Raw genomic sequence first — 20,378 nt, forward strand, 5'->3', positions numbered from 1 at the left:
GGGGGTTAGGGCTTCAATTGGTGGGGAGGGGGGGGGGAGGCACAATTCAACCCATAACGTCACTTCCCAGAACTGTGGAATGCATTAAAGGAGCTAATAATGTGTGAAGTGTCTGCCACACAGTAATCAACAAATGTTCTTCAATGTCACATTGTTATTTCACTGCAGAGTGGCTGTGTCCTGTAGGGTGAGGTGACTGCCGCAGGGACCATGTGACTGTATCCCTGGAATGGGGCTGGTGGTGGCTCCAGAATTTCACTGTGAAGATGAACTTGGGGGAGGAGGGGAGTTAGCACTCTCTCTGAGTCCCCCTTAATGTGTGACTCCGAAAGTGTCAATTGTCCACCCACAATGCATTTGTGCATTGTTGCCCGGTAATGTGCCCAGGCTCCCTCAGTGGGGCTGTGCTTTGAGCGTGGCCGCATGGGTGGGGCGGGCCGCTTTCTAGCTGGGAGGCACCAGACCATTGTGAGTGGGCTCAGACTTCTTTGTCTGTGGCCACAGATTGAGTCCAAAATTGGTGTCTGCCTTCTGCTATTAAGCTACTCCTTTACCCAGCACTTTGTGAAGCTCAAGTTCAAAGTCCTGAATGGAAGATCTGATAACGAATCTTCTCAAAGGAGGATACAAAGGCTTCATTATGGTGTTTGAAAAAGGCCCTATATGTGTGTGCTTCCTTGTATTTCTTCTGGATTGCAGTTGCTCTCTGTGCCCATTTATAAAAATGTTTTAAAAGTTGGGGAAATGGAGCCCAGCTTGGGCAGCCATGTAGGGGTGAGGGGAGACAGCCAGGAAATAGCTGTGGATTGGCCTGTTGGGCAAAGATCCCAATAAAGACAATCACAGAGGAGTATCTGGTGGTCTAAGCCATAATAGAAACAACTAGCATTTGTAAAGCAGCTACATCCCTGAATACCAGCCTCACGCATCATTTTCTTTAATCTTCACAGCAATGCCACATAGTCATAGTTTAATTACATCCACATTTTACAGATGAAGACAACAAATGAAGGGTTAGTGGCTTGCCCAAGGTCACCCTGCCAAGAAGTAGCAGATGAGCCATTTGAGCCCAGGCCTGATTCCACGATGCTGGCCCGCCTTCGACCCGGAACTGTGATGAGGTCTGTGAAGCTGGGTCCAAGCAACCGAGCCTCTCGCTAGCCTGTGCCTGGACAAAAAGCCAGAGCCCCGAGGGCTGAGTGAGTGAGGGGGCCCCCATGTCCTTGCCAGCCCTGAAGATGTGGGGAGGAATGTATGTATGTACACATGGCAACAAAAAGAGCTAACTCCTGTGACACAGGACAATGGGGGGAAACCTCCCAGACACAATGCTGGGCAGAAGAGGCCAAACACATAAGCACGCATCCTGTGTGACTCCATTCAAGTAACATTCTAGAGGGGACAAGCCAATCCTGTGGTGGTAGCGTCAGGAGGGTGGTGACCTTTTAGGAAGCCTCCTGCTGTGATAGAAATCACTCACACCTTGAACTGGGAGGTTACTACCCAGGTGGACACTCTTGGAAAAGGCCATCAAGCTGCACGCTTCAGATCCGTGCCTTCTGCCTCATCTAGTCGGCACCTCGCTTAAGTCAAAGAAGATGTGAAGAAACCAGAGAAGATTCAGTGCAGAGTGACGACTGGGACCAAAGGGGCAAACTAATCTCTCTTTCAACAATAAAAGTGTGTTTGGAGGAGCAGAATGGAGGTGGTGGTTGTACCTGATGGTTTTAACGGCCAAGATGTCTTTTAATTTTTATTTTATTTGTTGATTTTAGAGAGAGAGAGGAAGGGAAAGAGAGAGAGGAAAAAGACCACATCGATTTGTTGTGCCACCCACTCATGTACTCATTGCTTGATTCTTGTATGTGCCCTGACCGGGGATTGAACCCACAACTTCGGTGTGTTCGTATGAAACTCTGACCAATTGAGCTATCCAGGTAGGACAATAGCCAAGATCTTGACCCACAGTTTGATCCCTTCTCTCTTATAAAAGTTTGTATCTGGCATCTTTCAGGATTTCCATTCAGGGAAGGCACTTTGCCTGCCCAGGAGGGCAAAATAGCTTCTTGTCAGTCTCTTCATTCATTTATGCATTTCCTCATTTACCCTTCCAGTGCTCAGCAGGTGCTTGGGGAGGGCTGGCTATGTGCCAGGCGCTGAGCTGCTTCTTCCTGGGAGACAGCAGTAAATAGACCCGACAAAAACATCTCGTGTGGCTGTCCTCCTAGCCCAGACGGAGATTTCAGAGATTATTGTCACTTTGAAATAATAAGTAAAGTACACAGTATGTTTGTTGGAGAACATAAAACAGGGAGAGGGGTGAGGAGTGAAGGGCAGGTTGTATCTTCAAATCGGGTCAGGCAAGGGCTCCTGGAGAGGGAGCCGGCTCAGCAAGGATCAGGAGAAGTCTAGGGGACGTGCTCCAAGTCAGCTGCAGGTACAAGTGCCTGAGACAGTGGAACACACATCTGGCAAGCAGGAAGCAGAGAGGAGTCAGGGGGTCTGGAGGGGTGTTGAGAGGTAGCCATAGATTGAGTCTGGGAAGTGACTGAGGGCGAGAGAGAGCTGGGTGTTCAGACTTGGGCTCCATCGGCCTGAGGTGGGGGTTTGAATGGATGGCTGACACGACCTGGCCCTGCTGTGTTTATAAGGGAGCCCCCACTGCTGGCTGCTGCCCTGGGAAGACACTTTGGGGGAGGGGGGGTCTGCAAGTCTTGGGATCCCTCACCTGTGGTTCTCCAGGTGGACCTTGACCTCCAGGGCAGTGAGAGGAGAGCAAAGGGCCTTGCCCTGTCCCCTGGGGAGGCCACCAGGACAGGCTGGAAGAGGGTAAGGAGCAGCCCCAAGCCCCTCTGGACAGGGTGTGCGAAGGCCTGCGGAGAATACAAACTGCAGGTAAGGACTGTTTGCTTGTGACTTGCCTGGAGGCTTTCCAAGGAGGCAAAGTTTGCCTGGCAAGGTCTCTGGCTGTAGCCCGAGAGGAGGGATGAGGTGGAGACTGTGAGATCATCTCAGGCAGGGCTGCTGACCTCACCTCTCCTCCCTGAGGTGGGACAGGTGCAGAGAGCCCTACAGGGGCAGGACAAAGGGGTCCCTCCTTATAGCAGGGCCCTTTGTTGAAGGGCTGGGGGAGGGGGCCGAAGAAGAGGCGGTCGGGGCGGGGCTCTTTTATAGGGGCAGTCTGTTCTTGTTTTCTCCCTGTGTCTTTTTTCCCCATAGGGATTGAAGGGAGGACCCTGCATGTGTAGGCGGGGCTCTCCCGCTGCCTGCTGTGTGGGTTGTGGGCATCAGGCTGTAACTGAGTGGAAACTCCATTTCTTTTCTTTAAAAAATTTTTTAAAATAATTCCTCACCCAAGGAGATGTTTACTGATTTTAGAGAGAGAGGAAGGAAGAGAGAGAGAGAGAAACATCAGCTGTCTGCCTCCCATTCGTACCCCGAACAGGGATCAGCCAGCACCCTAGACACCGGCCCTGACCCGGAATCCAACCCACAGCCTCTTTGGTGCACAGGATGATGCTCCAACCAACGGAGCCACCTGGCCAGGGCAGAACTCCTTTTCTTTACCACGGCCTTGTCTCCTTTCTGTCTGTCCACTCCCTTCCTTGTAATCATTAAACCCCCAGGACATCAGATCCTGGCCAACATCAAACTGTCTTAAGAACAAAGCCTGAAGTCTGCAGACAGGGTTTCCATCAGACTTCCGTCGTGTTTCCGCCCCAGGCGTGGGAAGGACCCTGCGGACCACACCCTCAGAACCAGAGCCCAGACTAATGATCCAGTTCTCCCGACCCGGGTCAGCCAGGCAGTGCACGCCCACGCCTGCAGCCCCGCAGTCACGGTGATCAGTGATCTTTCCAATGTGTGACCCACCCCGAAAGCCGTCAGGGAGCCAGGCCTCTGAGCACTGGCTTCCCTCTGACTACAGGCTTGGCATCATTTCCTTAGCTAATGAACTACTTTCTTTGCTGCAAACTCCTGTTCGAGTCTGGCTGGGCTTTGAGGCAGCCAGGTTTTAAGACCCCTTTCAAGGGGTCTTAAAGGGGAACAGACCCCTTTAGTCCAGTAAGCAAGCTCCCACTCTGGGCTGTTCTCCCTCCTGCAAAATATGGGGCCAGGCCAGAGGATCCTGCCTTTTCCTTCATTCTACAGTCCTATCCAGAGAGCCAGTGCACACTGGTCTCTACCCCGGGATCTGGGCCTTAAGGAGCTCAGTCCAGCTGTCTCCTAGAGTTGAGCCTTGGGTCACTCAGTAGCGTCTTTCCTCCAGGGGCGTGAAGTGTAAGGAGGCAGTTACCTGCTTGTGGGTGTGTCCCAGTGAAACTGAGGTTTTGCTTTGTCCTCATAATTCCTGTTGACTCCCTAGGGAAACATGCCGGGCCTTATATTTGAAGACACAGTATAGCCCTGCCTTCCAGAACCTTGAAGTCACCCCCTGCAAGACACACTGACAGGCTCCCTGTGGCCTAAGGTGTAAAAGCCTGTCTCTATAATCTGGGGTTCATGACCCCACAGTGGAGGCACCGCCCCCATCTTTCCCCTTTCCCACCTGCACTCAGCTCTTCGGACCTCTGTCTGGCCTCCTCAGCCCTCTGAGAACACTGCTTTCCAGCCTTGGCCCTTGACCTGGCTCTGCCTGGTATGCCTCCCCACTCCACCAGCTAAACATTTGCAGAGCCCTTTATGCTGACTTGTGTTTTACAAATTATTGAGTTCTCATAAAAACCCTATGGGACAAGTGTCATCCCCTCCTTTAGAGCTGAGAATTGAGCAATTTGCCTGGTCAGCTAGTACGCAGTGGGCCTGGAAGCCACATCCAGACCTCTGGAGACCCCAGGGTTGACACGTGGACCACTCATAGGCTTTTCCCAGCTGCCATCTGCTTGTGGGTCTCTCTGCTCTGATGGGCCTGAGTTATCCGAGGTAGGGCTGGGACCTTCTCCACCTCCAGGTGTGGGCCATGGATGTCTAGCACACGCCCCTCCCCTGGCTCCACCCGGAGCATCGCCCGCTGTGCACCTCAGGGCTGGGAGGGAGAGCTGCCACTCCCTAGGGTGGTCCCAGCCTTTCCCCCACTAGGTAGGGAAGGTAATTGCTGCCTAGACCTGCAGCTCCCATGACTCACCCACAGGCGGGGCACCGCCCCACCCGCCCTGAGAGGAGCTGCGGAAACCAGCTGGGTGGGTCTCAGCTGGCAACGCAGCCCATCTGCCCACTCTCCCTGCCTGCCTAGACCTCAGCAGTGTGGCCTTTGCTGTTCCCGCTGGCATGATAGATAGAAGGCGATGCCTTAACCCACCCTCCCTCCATCAAAATCCATGTAATCTACCATGTTCTCTGCGGTCATGAGAAAGATTTCCTAGCAAACCAGGCCCTAGTTTGTGGGCCGCATCCACCTCTTATTAACACTGGCTGTTACCATCAGCCAACAGCTACTGTATGCTTGGCACTGTTCTCAACGCAGCAAAGCTTTTGCCTTTCCCTTGAATCTAGGTAGAAGGAAAAGACAAAGCAAAATGTGTATCCAATTGTTAGATGCAGGAACTGAGTTTCAGGGTAGAGAGGCAGCTAACCTGGATCCCTGTCAGAACAGAGTGAAGTCTAATAGCTTTAGCCTCCAGTCTCCACCAGCTTCCAAGCCATTTCCAAGGTGTCAATCAAGCTGACTTCCAGAAGCACAGTGGAGTCTGCTTTTGTTTCAGATCAAAGGTTAATGCAAGAGGAAGTTACGATGTACATGCAGCTTTGATGTTGTGCCTTCATCTTCATTAGAAATGGGAGCCAGCCAAGGAGAGAGTCCTGCTGAAACCTGAGATAATTAATGTGGTCAGAAAGAGGCAGGAACCCAAGCAGGTTCAGATACAAAAGCAAAGTTAATGCCCTGAACGAAAATGCAAACGGAGACCAGCACCACCCAACTTTCTAGAGTACTCTAGTGAATTGGGTAGAGGCTGCTAGTTCAGCTGACATAATGTAGTCCCTACATTATGTCAGCTGATTGTAAATGGCTCAGAAAGCTGACACAGAAAGCTTTCAGCAAGCTTGTCTTTTAAAAGCACATCATTTTGAACGCAGAATGTGAATGTGGTAGGTGAGCAATCAGAGACCATTTCTTTAAGGATGCTGCTTTTAAGAGCTGCCCCATCATTTTCCATCGCCAATTTGATTGGCTAATTATTCAGGGCCAGTCTGTCCTGCAGAGACAGTCAACCCAGGGAGAGAGGTGGTTAGAGTGGGAGGCAGAAAAGGATCCTGATTTTCAGCTCAAGGGAGTGTCGGGTATCAGATCCAGAGATTCAAACCTGTAGAGGGAAAGGAATAAACTCCAGGGGGCCCCTGATGGCTTAGGAGCCTGAGGCCTATGGGCAGCTCTGCCCTAGAAGCTTCTACTCATATGGGCCTCTAACCAGTGGGCATGTTGTAAAACTGCTCCACCCTGTTCTAGAAGCTCCTTCAGGGAAAAGAGGTTGCCATGGTACAACATTGAACAAAACTCTAATGGAATTGTTCACTGATTTTCTTTTATTTACTTGTTATTTATTGGTTTTAGAGGAACGGAGAGAGAAACCATCGATTTGTTGATACACTTATTTACTGATGCATTCACTGGTTGATTCTTGTATGTGCCCTGACCAGGGATCAAACCCGCAACCTTGGTGTACCAGGACAATGCTCTGAAATTAAGCTACCCAGCCAGGGCCCACTCATTTTCAATCAAAGAACTGTAAGTGATTTTTGGCACATACAGACGCACCAGGGAGATCCGGTGGGATTGGTTCCAGGCCACGGCAATAACACCGGTATCACAGTGAAGCGAGTCATAACCTTTTTGCTGGTGGATGGTCTTGCCTTCAATTTGTAAAAAGAAAAAAAAGTAACATGTGAAGTGCAATAAAGGCAAGTGCCATAAAACAAGGCTTGCCTGTATCTTGGAAAAAACTCATAAAGAATTGAGTGACACTGCAGTGACAAAAACACCTTCAAGTTCCACATCATTATGTGAACATAGCTTCTGCACCCACTCAGTCATGGTTTAAAATAAAAAAATAGGGATAGAATTAGGGCAGTGACTCCTGTCTCAATCTGGGATATTTATTCTATATTTATATTTATATTTAGGATATGCTATCTATACATTTATCAATGCGTATGTGGACATGCCATTTAAAAAATCCATCTCCATGAATAAAATTTAACTCTGTATATTTAAATTGTAACCAAAATTTGGAATGCACTAATGTGGCTTCGATCCATTAGGTCCAATACCTGCAATGACAACTATAGCCAGAAGAAATAACACTTTAAGGTTTGTGTTCCCAAGAACTTAAAAATTATAATGGGAATTTAAGTGCGCATGTTTTGTTTCAAAGAAATACAATAGGGCAGCCACTGAAAGAGCAGGGCACTCAGAAGGAATTGCACATATGATTAAATCCCATGGATGAAGTGAAATGGAAATAGGAGTTCACGGAGACAAAAGGGATGATGTAAAATTTCTGACCAGAATGTGTCCATGTGTCGTTTTCAAAGGATGATGGTAAGCAGAGCTGCCCCTGGAGGGTGTGGGCTCCAGGCCATGAATAAGTGCCACCAGTCCAGGACACTCGCCCTTAAGACACAGCCACAACGTGGGTGCCTTTTGCCGACAACCCCCCACCCCACCCCCGCCCCCCACTTAGGGATATAATTGAAGACAGAAATTTCAAAACTGAATTCCAGTGGCGCCCAGAAAAGAGACGTCAGTGTGCAACTTCCTGTAGAAACGCCCCCAAGCCCATCCTTTGCAACCTTCAAGTTTTGATTTTTAAAAATTAGATAAAAGTGTGTGAAGGGATACACTCTTTTTCAAAGGTCCTGTAGGGAACATGTGAGTGAAGAGTGTGAAAACAAAAATCTAAACCAGCAGTGGCCACCAACAAGGTGACCATCCACACTTTGCTTTTATCAACAAATGCTTACCTAACGTCCAGCCCCTTGTCTTGCGAGATGTGAGAAAATCCATTTTCTCCCCCTACTTCCTGGTCAAAGCCCAATGCATTGGAGAATAGTGTGAAAAGAGACCCGGCTTAACAGTGAAGAGGCCACTGTGCCACTGCCTTGTTTTGTGGCCTCCAGGTGGTCTGTTTCCTTTCTGGGCCTCAGTTTCCTTAACTGCAGAGAGTATTAAATCATGTTTTAAAACATACACTAAAGTCATAATCTTTTTTTTTAAGATTTATTTATTTTTAGAGAGGGGAAGGGAGGGAGAGAGAGAGGGAGCGAAACATCAATGTGTGGTTGCCTCTTACATGGCCACTACTGGGGACCTGGCCCACAACCCAGGCATGTGCCCTGATTGGGAATCGAACCGGCGACCCTTTGGTTCGCACCCCACACTCAATCCATTGCGATACAGCAGCTAGGGCTAAAAGTCATAATCTTGTCCTAAAATTTTACCATCTTGAATGTCCCTTTGGTCAGTAACATTTTGAGACTCTGCTATCTTTCATACTTAAACGTATTTTCTTCCCCTCTCCTAACTATGCTCCTTCTGGAGAGGAATGAGCACATCTTAGCGTGGAGCATGTGCTCAGTTGGAGACCCCATGTCCTATAGGGTTAAGAGTTTCTTTCTGGTTAGAAGTCCCTTCCCCTCCCCCCAGAGCACCTTAGCTCTCATGGAGCTGGTGTCCAGGAACCCATCAGTAAAGAAACACCAAGCACCTCCCTCCTAGCTGTGTGCCATTCCCGCAGCATTAAGAGAACAGACGGTAACAAGAGTTCCAGTCCTTGAGGAGGTTTCAGTCTTGAGGGAGAAACACATGTCTGAGTAATTGCAGAAATACAATTGCAAACCAAGTTAGGAAAGTAAGGGTGCAAAGGAGGGAGCACCATTTCTGGCGGGGTTTGTAAGGCTTCCTAGAGATGTTTGAATTGAGCAAGCGGGCAGATCGGAGGAAGAGGAAGGCATTTCTAACCCTGGGAAGTCCATGGGGGCACGGTGGTACAGCGAGTCCTTGGAACTGCTCCTCTGTGTCTGCAGGGCAGGGTGTTGGGAGGGAGATCGGGGTTCAGGACAGAGGCCAAAAGATGAGGCTGGATAGGTCGGTCAGCAGGGAATGGGGTCATTACCTGAAAGCAAGGGGGTAGAGGGTGACACATTCAGGAAGAATGAGGTGGAGAGTGGACTGGAAGCTCCATTACAGGATATTGGAAGAGTTCAGATGAGATAATTAAGGCCAACTGAAGCAGAACCAGAGGGCAGTGGGGACACAGGCTTGACAGCAGAGTCAAGGGTGGCTCCCAGGTGTTCTGCTTGGGAGTTCCCATTCACCGAGAGAGAATTATAGGAGGCGAACAGGGTTAGGGAAGCAAAATAGCACGCTGGTTTGTAGTTATGGTGAGTCAACTCTGATACTCAGCTAGCCATTGCAATGCACCGGGCTTGGTGCTCCGGTTGCACAAAAACCGTAGGTAGGAGTTTATCACACAATATAGGTGGCCTGTCACTGGGGCAGACATTGGGACCAAAGTAACAGTGCACATTAAGCTCTGGAGCCAGCCGAATAAGTTTCCAAGTCATCTTCCATGGTCTTTTGGAAAGCAGAAGGGATGGCAGGTTCTTAAGCAATAGGCAAGCATAAAAAAGCACTCCAATTTTAATGTCAGCTGAAAAGTTCAGCACGGTTTAGAGAAACAGAAAGAATTAAAGTTGGTCAGATTAGGCCTGCAACACACTGACCTTTTGAAAATGTACTCAAACACCACACACACATGCCCAGGATCACAGATTCGCAAAATTTCTTTTACAGGTGGGGAAAGGATTACAATTCTATTTCCAAGAAGCTGAGTCTGGAGAGCTTTTGCTGATCTCTTTTGAGCGGTAGCACTCGATTAACAGTGGAGACATTTAAAAGCTTTGAATCTAAAATCAGCCCTGACTGGGGTAGTTCGGTGGATTGGGCATCATCCTGCAAAGCGAAAGGTTGCTGGTTCAATTCCCAGGCAGGGCACGTGCCTGGGTTCTGATCAATGTTTCTCTCTCACATCGATGATTCTCTCCTTCTCTTTCTCCCTCCCTACTCCTCTAAACATAAATAAATCAGCATGTAAGATTTTTTTTCCCCCCTACGGGTCCAAGATAGATGTGGCCTGGCAACAGATCTTGAAAAAGCGATAATGCAGCATCCTAACTGCCCACAAATCCAATGCCTCCACAGCATACTGGTGCGGACGGAAAGCTGATGCCGTCTTAGTCTGCATTCACATTCAGCTGGGGTTTTCCTGGCCACCTTTTTGTACTAGACTCTAAGCAAAAAAATAAAAAAATAAATTAATTAAAAAAAAAAAAGAGTAATGGCCCTAAAAGAAACTCCTGTTCCAGCAGGGGAGATACATAGTCTTTTCTTTCTAATTCCTATGCCCAAATGGAGTTCCAGTCCCCAGCAAGGTCAAACAGCTGTTGGTCATTTATGGGAAAGTTGCAAGGCTAAACCCTCGGCAGATAGGCAGATTATTTCTTGCTGTGTTTATACATTTCCTAGCAACGGAAACGCACGGCTCGTTTCCCTGTGGACAAGCCCTGATGGAGAGTTGAGGGGCCTGTGGTCCAGAGCCATCAGGGTTTAGGGACTGCAGGCTCTCCCTTTCTGGAAGATCTAGCCTGCATACCTGAGAGTTTCAACTGCAGGTTCCCGACACCCCCAGATTTCTCTACAGCAGCACTTGCAAGCAACCTGTGACCAAGAGAATTAGAACTTCCTAAGTACTTGTCCTTTCCCCTACATTGGTAAGCCTTCTTTGTGGACAGATTTTAGGCCCAACTAGGTCTGGCAAATGGTCTATGAGAAAATAGGGGGGCACACGTCACTCCCGCCAAGGCAGTTCATTGCCAGTGTGCCTCCAGTACCTTTCTAAGGAGAAATGCATTTGCATAAAGTTGCTGTTCTGGAGTTTGTCCGTTTCAGCAATGCACGTGAATTACCTTGGTTAATACAGCTTCCTCCTTGACCTCTCCATAGGGTGGTACTCCTTTGTGACTGCTCCCTGTTCTTCTTCAGTAATTCATCATTCTTTACCCTTGTATGCCCCAGAGTTCTATGTTCATCCCTCTTCCCATCCAGACCAAAACTGGACTTAGTCCCAGGGTTTCAACTGTCACCCTTGCAAAGACAATTCCCTAATCTTCATCACTCTTCCCTGGGGCTATTCTGACCCCATGCCTTGAAGCTATTCAAAATGGGAGGCCTCACAGAGTTCCTGGGTAACTGGATTTGATAGAAAAGGAAGTCTTTGTTAAATTGTATAAACCAGACTGTACTCCTAAATTAACGTTAAAAGTTTGCAACTTGAAGGCATTCTAACAGTTAATCACTTAAAAAGTAATCTTAACTCAAATTCTGAGAGTTAGAAACCAGGTCAAAGAAAATTGACGAGCTTTGTAATACAGCCAGTGGGGTGCTGGGGGTAGGAGGGAAGGCCTGGTCTTGTATGGCTGTCACCAGATGTGGAGCTGGGAAGAGATAGCAGTTTTTTGAGCCAAGAGGATGCTTCAACCTTCCGGTGCCTGGGGTTAGCCTTCTACCTACACGGTGTTTCTGACCATTCCAGGCTCACAGCCATCAGCAGGGTGACAGCCTAGTGATTATTCCCCTTTTATAGATGAAGAAACTGAGATCATAGGTCACTTCCCAACCGACTTTTGCCAAGGTTTCTCACACTTCAGTGTGCATGCAAAATCACCTGAGGGGTCTTCTTAAAACAGGTTTGTGGGCTCCATCCCCAGGGGTGATTCTGGAGCTGGGCATGGAAATTTGCATTTTTGGCCAAAAAAAAAAAAAAAAGTCCCCAGCTCCTGCTGGTCCTAGAACTAAGGAGAATCACTGCCCTGTGCCTAGAGTAGTTTAGTGACAAAAGGGCGCCAGCTGGGTTCTGTCCTAGCCTTGTCACTCATCAGCTGTGGCCTTGAAGAGGAGGATATTTCAAAGGCAGATCAGAGTGTGAAGATTCAGCGATCCGTTTACTTTCCATGCACTGCTACTTTCTTGCTTATCCACGTCAGCCTGTTAGAGCTCCATATATAGTATCTGGAGACACACACACACACAGGATTGGGTATCTCCAGATTTTTCAAGCAGCAAAATCCCTTTATCAAGGCTCTTCTCCTGGTGACAATGCACACTCAAGTAAAATGAATGTCCAGAATTTTCCTTCCTGATGTCATTACAAATATAGCACATTTTCCTCTAAAGATAGAAATGAAGGTAGACAAGTGGCATTTTAAAAAAGACATTGCAATATATTTAGCACATAGGGGCATACCATCAGCCTTAAGATCCAACCCAAACAGACTCGCTTCAACATGTGATTGAACCCAAGCAATCCTCACCAGCAACTCATGAGGTTGTATTAAAGCACCTGTTAGTACCGTGCACAGGACATTGTAAAGTGCTGGACTTGTGCAAGTGAGGAAGATACTCTATTGTTGGAACAGCTGTGTGCTCTGAAAACCATCCCCCTTCCAAACACATTCCCCAACGTTGGGTTTATGCTTGTTTGGATTTTCTCACACTGTCTCCTCCTCCTCTGCCCCTACCGTTGATCTCATTATCACTCATCACTCCCCACTTGTAGACAGAGAAAATGGTCTTGGGATAGAGACATGGCTGGATGGGACTTTCCTGTCTCTGAATGTGTTTCACTTATGTATTATTTAGGGTGAACTCACGATCTGATAGATGTGAACCTCTAGTGCTCACTGCCTGCATCACTCATATCGGCTCCACGTGAAAGGCGTGGGTAACTCAGCTGGATTATTCGTGTGGGTGTGTTTTGCTGTAACATTCCTCCAAGATTAGTTTCTGCAAGGTGAGTCTTCTTTGCCTGGTACAATCTTACTCATCCTTCAAGATGCAATTCCGAGATTATCTTTTCTAGTGTCCATTTGCTCTACTAGTATTGCCTTCATTTTGGTGACATCCCATATTGCATATAGTCTCATACGAACTGTCACCTCTCAATTCCCAGGGAGTAGGCACAGTTCCTGGCACTTAAGATTCAGTAAACACTCCTTAGTTACTAATCTATTTGTGAGTAAAATTAATCCCTATTACTGTTTGTGCAGAAGTTGCCCTTCTGTACATAGGCTAAGAGTGCATGCCATCATACAAAATTCAAGACAAAGATGCAGTACCTCACACATCCTTCACCATTAGGCAGGGGGCAGGGGACTAAAGGATGTTAAGAATTGTCCCAAAGTATTTACTTTCATGTTTTTTGGTGGACACAACCTAGGGACTCATTTATCAGTTTTTGTCTAAATCTAGACTAAAACATTATTCGAGTTGCAGTTAGCACAGTGCAAACCAGTTTTGCAATTAAAAATATTTACTTAGCAACCGTTGAGGGCAGTTTCTAAAAATATGCACCTCCCCCCTTTCTCCCAACCCTAAACGTCTAACACAGCACTGCATCACCGCCGAGATTCATGCCACCGCCCGCTGGCGGAGGACCAAGGGCTGGCTGCTTGACATCCCAGAAATTGTTTCCAATGGCTATTCAAACTTTACTTCTCCGAATCAGTAACACTGCCGACTTAATATGGTAATGTTAAGAAAGGCTACATTTTTCTACCTAGACATTCCACTCTGTAATGACATTATCACCAAAAAAGTACTTTAGTACTGGGGGAAGAGAAACCCCTTTGATAAATATATAAGTATATTAGAATAATCTATATAATCCTGGTTACATAGAAATGCTCAAAGGTAGAAATGAAATATTTAAAACCTCAAAAATAACTATACAGCCTAGGATGCACTGTATTAATGCATCTTATTCCTGAATATTACAATGTAATGAACATATCTTACGTTCTTCCAACACTAACAATTCTTTTAAAAGATTATTTATTTTTAGAGAGAAGGGAAGGGAGGGAGAGAAACATCAATGTGTGGCTGTCCCTCATACACCCCCAAATGGGGACCTGGCCTGCAACCCAGGCATGTGCTCTGACTGGGAATTGAACTGCCAGCCCCCCCCCCCCCCCCCACAGGCCAGCACTCAATTCACTGAGCCACACCAGCCAGGGCCAATACTAATGATTCTCATGAACAGTTTTACTCAATTTTTTTCTTTAAACCATAACTTCAGTTTTTATTAACTTTTTAGTAGCAAAACTGGATGAATTTTTTTTCACTATCAGCACAGATGAAATACTTGCTGGTGACGAGGTGAAGGCTGGCTGACAGATATACTATGTAAAAGAACCACCCAGGCTTAATGGTGCCACTAAAAAGGTTTTCAAAAACCGTGAACGATACTATTTGGCCCAGGCGGAAGCACTGGTTGTGGGAACCTTTCCACACGTGCACATCTTTTCAGGCTTCACTTCCACCAGCTCATCTCCAAAAGGCCCAAGAAAACAAGCTCTCGCATTTGGTCCTAAGTGTGGACCTTAACAACCTATCAGTTTAGTGAATGACTTATTTATAAAAACCCTCCATCACATTATCTACTTGATAAGCAATCTATCTCAAAAAGGCCAAAGTTCAGTCAGTTCTCAGTCAAGAAACCAACAGAACTTCAGTACCTCCTCTGGCCCTGTGCTTTGGTACCCTCAAATGTAAAGTGCAGTCAGGGCTTACCTCACGGAAGCTGAGGGTTAGGCAACTTATACAGCACTCAGAACTAAGTGCCTGGCAAACAGCAGTCACATAGTAGTATCACCAACCTTTGAATTTAAAATGGTAGTAAGGATAAAAAAAGAGGGACATTGCTGTTTAACTGTATGAAAACTGAAGGACTCAGGTTTCGGTCCTGGCTCTGAAAAACTTACCAACCCTGTAGCCCCTACCTTCTCTGTTATCTAATGGGAAGAAGTCAACTGTTTCTTGTAATTATGAGGATTAAATGTGATGTCCTTAATTCTCCAAGATAGTCCATGAAAGTCACTGTGCAATCTTCAAAATGGGTATGATCACACCATCTTTCCAATTGATAAAAAAAAAAAAAAGTTGTATTTATCCTGACTGATGTGGCTCAGTTGGTTGGGCACCATTCCCCAAAGCAAAAGGCTGCTGGTTCCATTCCTGGTCAGGGGGCACGCCTGGGTTGTGGGTTTGGTCCAGTGGGGTGCCTACGAGACAACTGATCAATGCTTCCCTTTTCCTCCCTCCTTTCCCTTCTCTAAATAAAATCTTCCTACTGTCCAGGCCAAATATTTTTAAAGTCCTGCAGTAATATGTAGATTACTTAGTGTTTTACAATGTAAATATCCTACACATCAAAGTTGCACTTGCTACTTTCAGCAAAATGGCTTTCTAATGCAGCATTACCTTTATCTCCATCGGCTGACATTCTAAGAGCTCTCCCTTCTCCCATTCTTCACTCATGGATTCTCAGGGAGTTATGCTGCTACGCTATTTTGATAACGTGTCTGATACAGATTTGGCTAGTCAGAACCCTTCAAGTGCTCCCCACGCCCTTCTGACATGTACCTGTCTTTTTTTTAGATTTCCTTTCTTCCTGGCACAACAAAATGTTCCAGGTTTAACTTTTACTTCTGTGTGCCCAGCCCTAACGCCACACGTCTCCGAAGAGCATGGATCCCTTCATGATCTAGAAATTGGGATCCGGGTACTGGGTGTACTCAGTGCCGCTGCAGTTACTACAGGCTCTTGGCCCTCGGTGAACACAGCTGGGAAATAAAACATTCTGTACACAACGTTGAAGTCACAAAGGACAAATTAAAGAGTCTACACAGAACCAACGGACCCAAGAACAGCACAATATAGATTCCTTGCTTTGGATCCTGGACAGACTTTGGAAAAAAATGTTATGAAAAACACAGGGATAATTGATTAAACTGAACAGACTAGACTACAAATCTGTCTATATTAAAACATTCTGATTTTGGTAACTGTACTATCCACACTAGAAATATTAGGTGTAATGGGGCAAGATCTGTAACATATTCTCAAATGGGTAAGAGGAGCCACTGCATTATTCTTGCAATTTTTGTTTTTAGTATCAAAATACAAAGTCACAAAAAGAAAAAGCTTAAAAGTAACTTGTAAACCTAAGGACTGTTAACACACACATTACTTATGAGGGTACTGACTCAGGCCAACGAGACCTGGTATGAAGCTCTTGCTTATCTCGTTGAAGTTGGATCCATGATCATATTATTTACATTAATGGGCAATTTATTGTTTCATCAGAGACAAAAGCTTTCATCTTAACTGAGAAGTTACAACCACCTATAACATTTTAAATGGCATCAAAAGAAATGTAAATAGAAACACCTAGATTTTGCTATTGGCAAAGAATTTTGAGGGTAAATGAAAGTAGTTCCATATAGCTTGATTTCATCTTAACAGGAAATGATTTCTAAAAACTTTCCCCAGATGAGATACATAGACACAACTTCCCTTAAAATCCAACCATGATTTTTGTCACCTTTAGCAAGTAACATTCTTCAGTAGTTTTCACGAGTTTGTCAGAATAAGGCATAATCTGCAAACTCCACTGTCCTATGGATGAGCCAATCCCCTCCCACAGGTTTCGTCCATATTCAAATATACTCTAAACGATCTCTCCTACAATAGCTTAAATGAGTTCCCAGCCTCCAGTCCATTCCTTGATTCTCTGTGATCCTTCCAAAGGGCACTTCCAATCTTGTCCACCCCTTTAATGGCTCTGCAGCTATTTTATTCTCTACCTGCCATTCTCAGTCCTACCCTTAGTTCAGATTTTTTATCTGCTGCACTCCTTCTAATATATCTGCTCCCACATCTGGCTAGAATTCTAACCTACTCTTTCCAAGGCTGAGTTGGCTGTCCCTGCTAGATGCTCCCAAAGACCCCACATGTTTCTTTAGAAGGTACACTGTGATGCTAAAGTGGCTCAAGTTCACTTCTTCAACTTTTCTGCATATATTTATTTACCTATGAAAAATATACGTTTGGAGTGATAAATATCTAGGTAAAATAGAAAGTCCTGAATTTAAGTATCAAATAAATAACAAATCATTAATATTACATTTCCTCACACACTGAATTCTAGCCACTGTGGGTCCATAGCCTCAATCAAAACACAATGCATTTGACCAACGTGAAACGTATCTCAGATAGTTACTCTAATAGCTGTTATTGCTCAATCTTTTCTTTACACTTCGGCATGTATCTTCAAAAGTGGTCCAATAGGTCATTTCAGAAAACAAGTCATTTTACTATGTACTGGTTGATAATTAAATACAGAATGCATGGCCTGATGAGATACACTTGACTCACCACCACCTCTGGTCTTCTCAGAAGATGAAAGGTAGACCATGTTTGTCATTATTAAACACATTCCAAGAAGGAAGCAGAAAAGCTGAGAGGGGAAATCCTCAAAATGTGAGCAACAGTAATGTGACTAAAGAAGTCTCACTTTAAAGGGAGCAGCACTCCCAACACAGAAATTCTTGTACCCGTTTTCAGCAATTTACCTCAAACAGACCCAGTCACATCTTGGTCCTGCGGCCATCACTGTTTGAAACCCTGAAATGTGGCTCACACACTGGCTCAGAACCAACCCTGCCAGACTACGGCTGCATCTGCGGGAGCTGAGCTGAAAATGTCTAGTCCACCCCCTTGCAAAATTCCCACATTCACTCTTGTGAAGTTTTGAGAACCTATCGACAGGCCAGCAAACATCAGGGGAAACTAGCTCGTTGGCTTGGGTTCTAAAATCCTTGTGTTTCTTATTATAATGAAATTGTTTAGTATTATAGTATACTTCACTTAGAGCATTTAATACTAGTATTGCAAGGACTGGTAGAAACAGGAAAATCTCTTAACATTTGTTGACGAAAAATAGTAAAAGCAACCCCCCAAATTCCATTTGCAGACCTTAGGAGCATAAGCACAACCGTATGGGAGGAGATAACCAGTCTCTCCCTTCATATATATTTTTATTTTCTTGTTATACCTTCCCAAAACAGAGACATTCAACAGTAGTTAGAATGACCATTTCCCAACATTTAAAAAAACTGTACCCCCTCAATGGGTGAACAAAGTAAATAGTAGTAACCTAGAGTTCAGCTGAGTAAGCCACTGTGGAGCCTTAAGTGGTGAGGTCTTCCAATTTCAGAGTGATGTGTCTTCAACTTGTATCATTTTAGTGGAAAAACATAATTTAATTTTGGTGAAATGAGATTCATCTCCCGACAGGATTAGTAAACAGCATTCACTGAACTTCACATTCTTCTCTTGTGAACTGTGAAGAGAATGAATGGTAGCTAGAAGATCAATGGGATCCCAGCTCCAGCTGCAGACGGAATGACGATATACCAGGACAAAACACCTCTATTTTGATTTACAAAGCTAACAGCAGTTATAAATCTGCAACTTAATTACAGACCAGCTACACCACACCTTTTCAAATGGCAAAAATACAAAAAAGTTAAGTGTTACAAAAATATTTCAGAAAAAGTGCATAGTCTAAGTGCATAGTAAATAAAAGCACTGAAAAATATCTTGCTAGAGGGAGTTCAGCTTGGAAAAGTTATTACCAAAGCTAAACATTTTTATTTTACACAAACTATACTCAAAAATAGCTTTATGAGACTGATTTCTGGCTAAAAGTATCAAAGGGTTTATTAGTCAAGAAACAAATACCCTAACTGACACGGGCGGGGAGGAAAGAAACCAAGCTGCCTGCCCCAAACTCACACTCGTCATGATCTCTGCAGTGCGGTGGTGCTAGCATAGCCTTTAGTGGCAGAACGTACTCATTCCAGAATTAATTATTGCTAAAGTAGTTTTCAAATGAAAAAAATGAAGCTTGACACAATCTGACCAAACAAGTGTCAATTTACAGTTTCAAGGTTATTTTACAAAATACCTACATTTTTACACAATAGGCTCCTGGCAGCATTTTCAGACAAAAGTTCTTTTAAATTTATTCTGACATGATATAAATGAATAAATTACAGCATTAAAAAAATTGTCGATAACTCTTTCTCTTGGGTCAGAAAAAGAAAAGAGCGGCATATACGGTCGAGAGAGGGAAACGCAGAAAACTGACAGAAATGGGCGGGCCGGGGAGGGTCAGCAATCACGTGGTGGGAGGCTCTCCAAGGCTGAGAGTCAATCTGCTCAAAGCCAATTAACAAGAGACTGAAAGGACACCCTCGTTCTGTAGTTAAACCCTTTAACGCTTTCATTCCTACTCGAAATCAGTCCAGCTGTGGTTAGTCTGAGGCTGCAGGGGTCACACCACCAAGCCCTAGCAATTGCAGCACTAGGCCTTTGTGCCTGCAAGTCATTAGAAAAAGAAAAACGAAACAATGCCTTTCTCCTCCAGACAAAAACAATTTTAAATTAAAAAATGTGAGGAAAAGTTATAACACTAAACCTAAAATGATTCGCAAAGGAGTATTATGTAACAAATGGCTTGAAGTAGTCTATTAAAAAATTGGGGAGATTTTGATTTCAGAGTGAGTCAGCAAGGCATTTTTTGTTGTTTAAAAAAAAATCTCATTTCCTTACAGAAAGTTTATAGTTTTTAATGAACTTGTAAACAAAAAAGCTCCCATTTCAAAATAAAAACAAAATCCCAGATCATATAGATGTTTACAGTGATTACATTTATCTAAGCAACATACATACATGTTCAGTTTTAAGATGTTAACTAACTTTGTGTGACAAATATGTTTTTTTTAATACCAATAACATTATAGAGTTAATGCAGAGTCCTAAGAATAATCTAGTAGTCGCTAAGTTTTTCTTAAGTCTTCACTTTTAGATGCTGTTATCTCTAGCACAGGTAAGCAGGCAGTCTTTCATATGCTCAAACACTGGAATCTTTGGTTGCTACCATATCAGCTGGCTTGCGAACAAGAAGCCAACCATTTTAAGAATGTTTTAAGTGAACAACTTGTGAACCCCGGGGATGGATAAACCCTAAGAATGCACAACTGTGAGCATTTGCAACCGTCACAACTGTGGCTGAAGACTGTTCATGCCGTTCTTCTGAAATGCCATCTCAAAGCAGTATAGTTCAAAGTAAAAGATTTTAACAAAAAAAAATTGGCATATGCACAATCTCTCCACCAATTTGTGTGTGTCAACCATTTAGTTAACTTTTCCACTTGAAAAAATGCAATAGAAAACTGGACACCATGTTTCACTATCTCAGTTAATATTCACAATTAACAGCAGCTACAACTCGGGACCCAGCATCACCAACGCTGCCCAGAGCCAGTTTATACTGAAGTTCTTTACACCAAGTAAATGGTTGTCCACAAGCACTGGCTAGTGTACATATGAACTAAAATTCCTAGATTTGGGGAGAAACAAATGCTGCTCCGATCATCTGCACTGCTCCTTCTGTTCCTTGATTCATGCTTAGAAACCT

General features: G+C 45.0%; 1 protein-coding gene across 3 annotated transcripts in view; it reads right to left on the bottom strand.

The window, feature by feature from the left end:
* Nucleotides 1–17,914: 17,914 nt before the first annotated feature.
* The window catches only part of CSNK1A1 (casein kinase 1 alpha 1), a 42,782-nt gene continuing 40,318 nt past the window's right edge, over nucleotides 17,915–20,378 (bottom strand). For all 3 annotated transcript variants that reach the window (XM_024577130.4, XM_024577129.4, XM_024577128.4), the window contains one exon: nucleotides 17,915–20,376. In XM_024577130.4, the coding sequence (XP_024432898.2) occupies nucleotides 20,369–20,376 (8 nt within the window). In that variant the 3' untranslated portion in view covers nucleotides 17,915–20,368. The remainder of the gene's footprint in view (nucleotides 20,377–20,378) is intronic.

This window comes from Desmodus rotundus, chromosome 6 (genome assembly GCF_022682495.2).
Source record: "Desmodus rotundus isolate HL8 chromosome 6, HLdesRot8A.1, whole genome shotgun sequence".
Classification (NCBI taxonomy): Eukaryota; Metazoa; Chordata; class Mammalia; order Chiroptera; family Phyllostomidae; genus Desmodus; species Desmodus rotundus.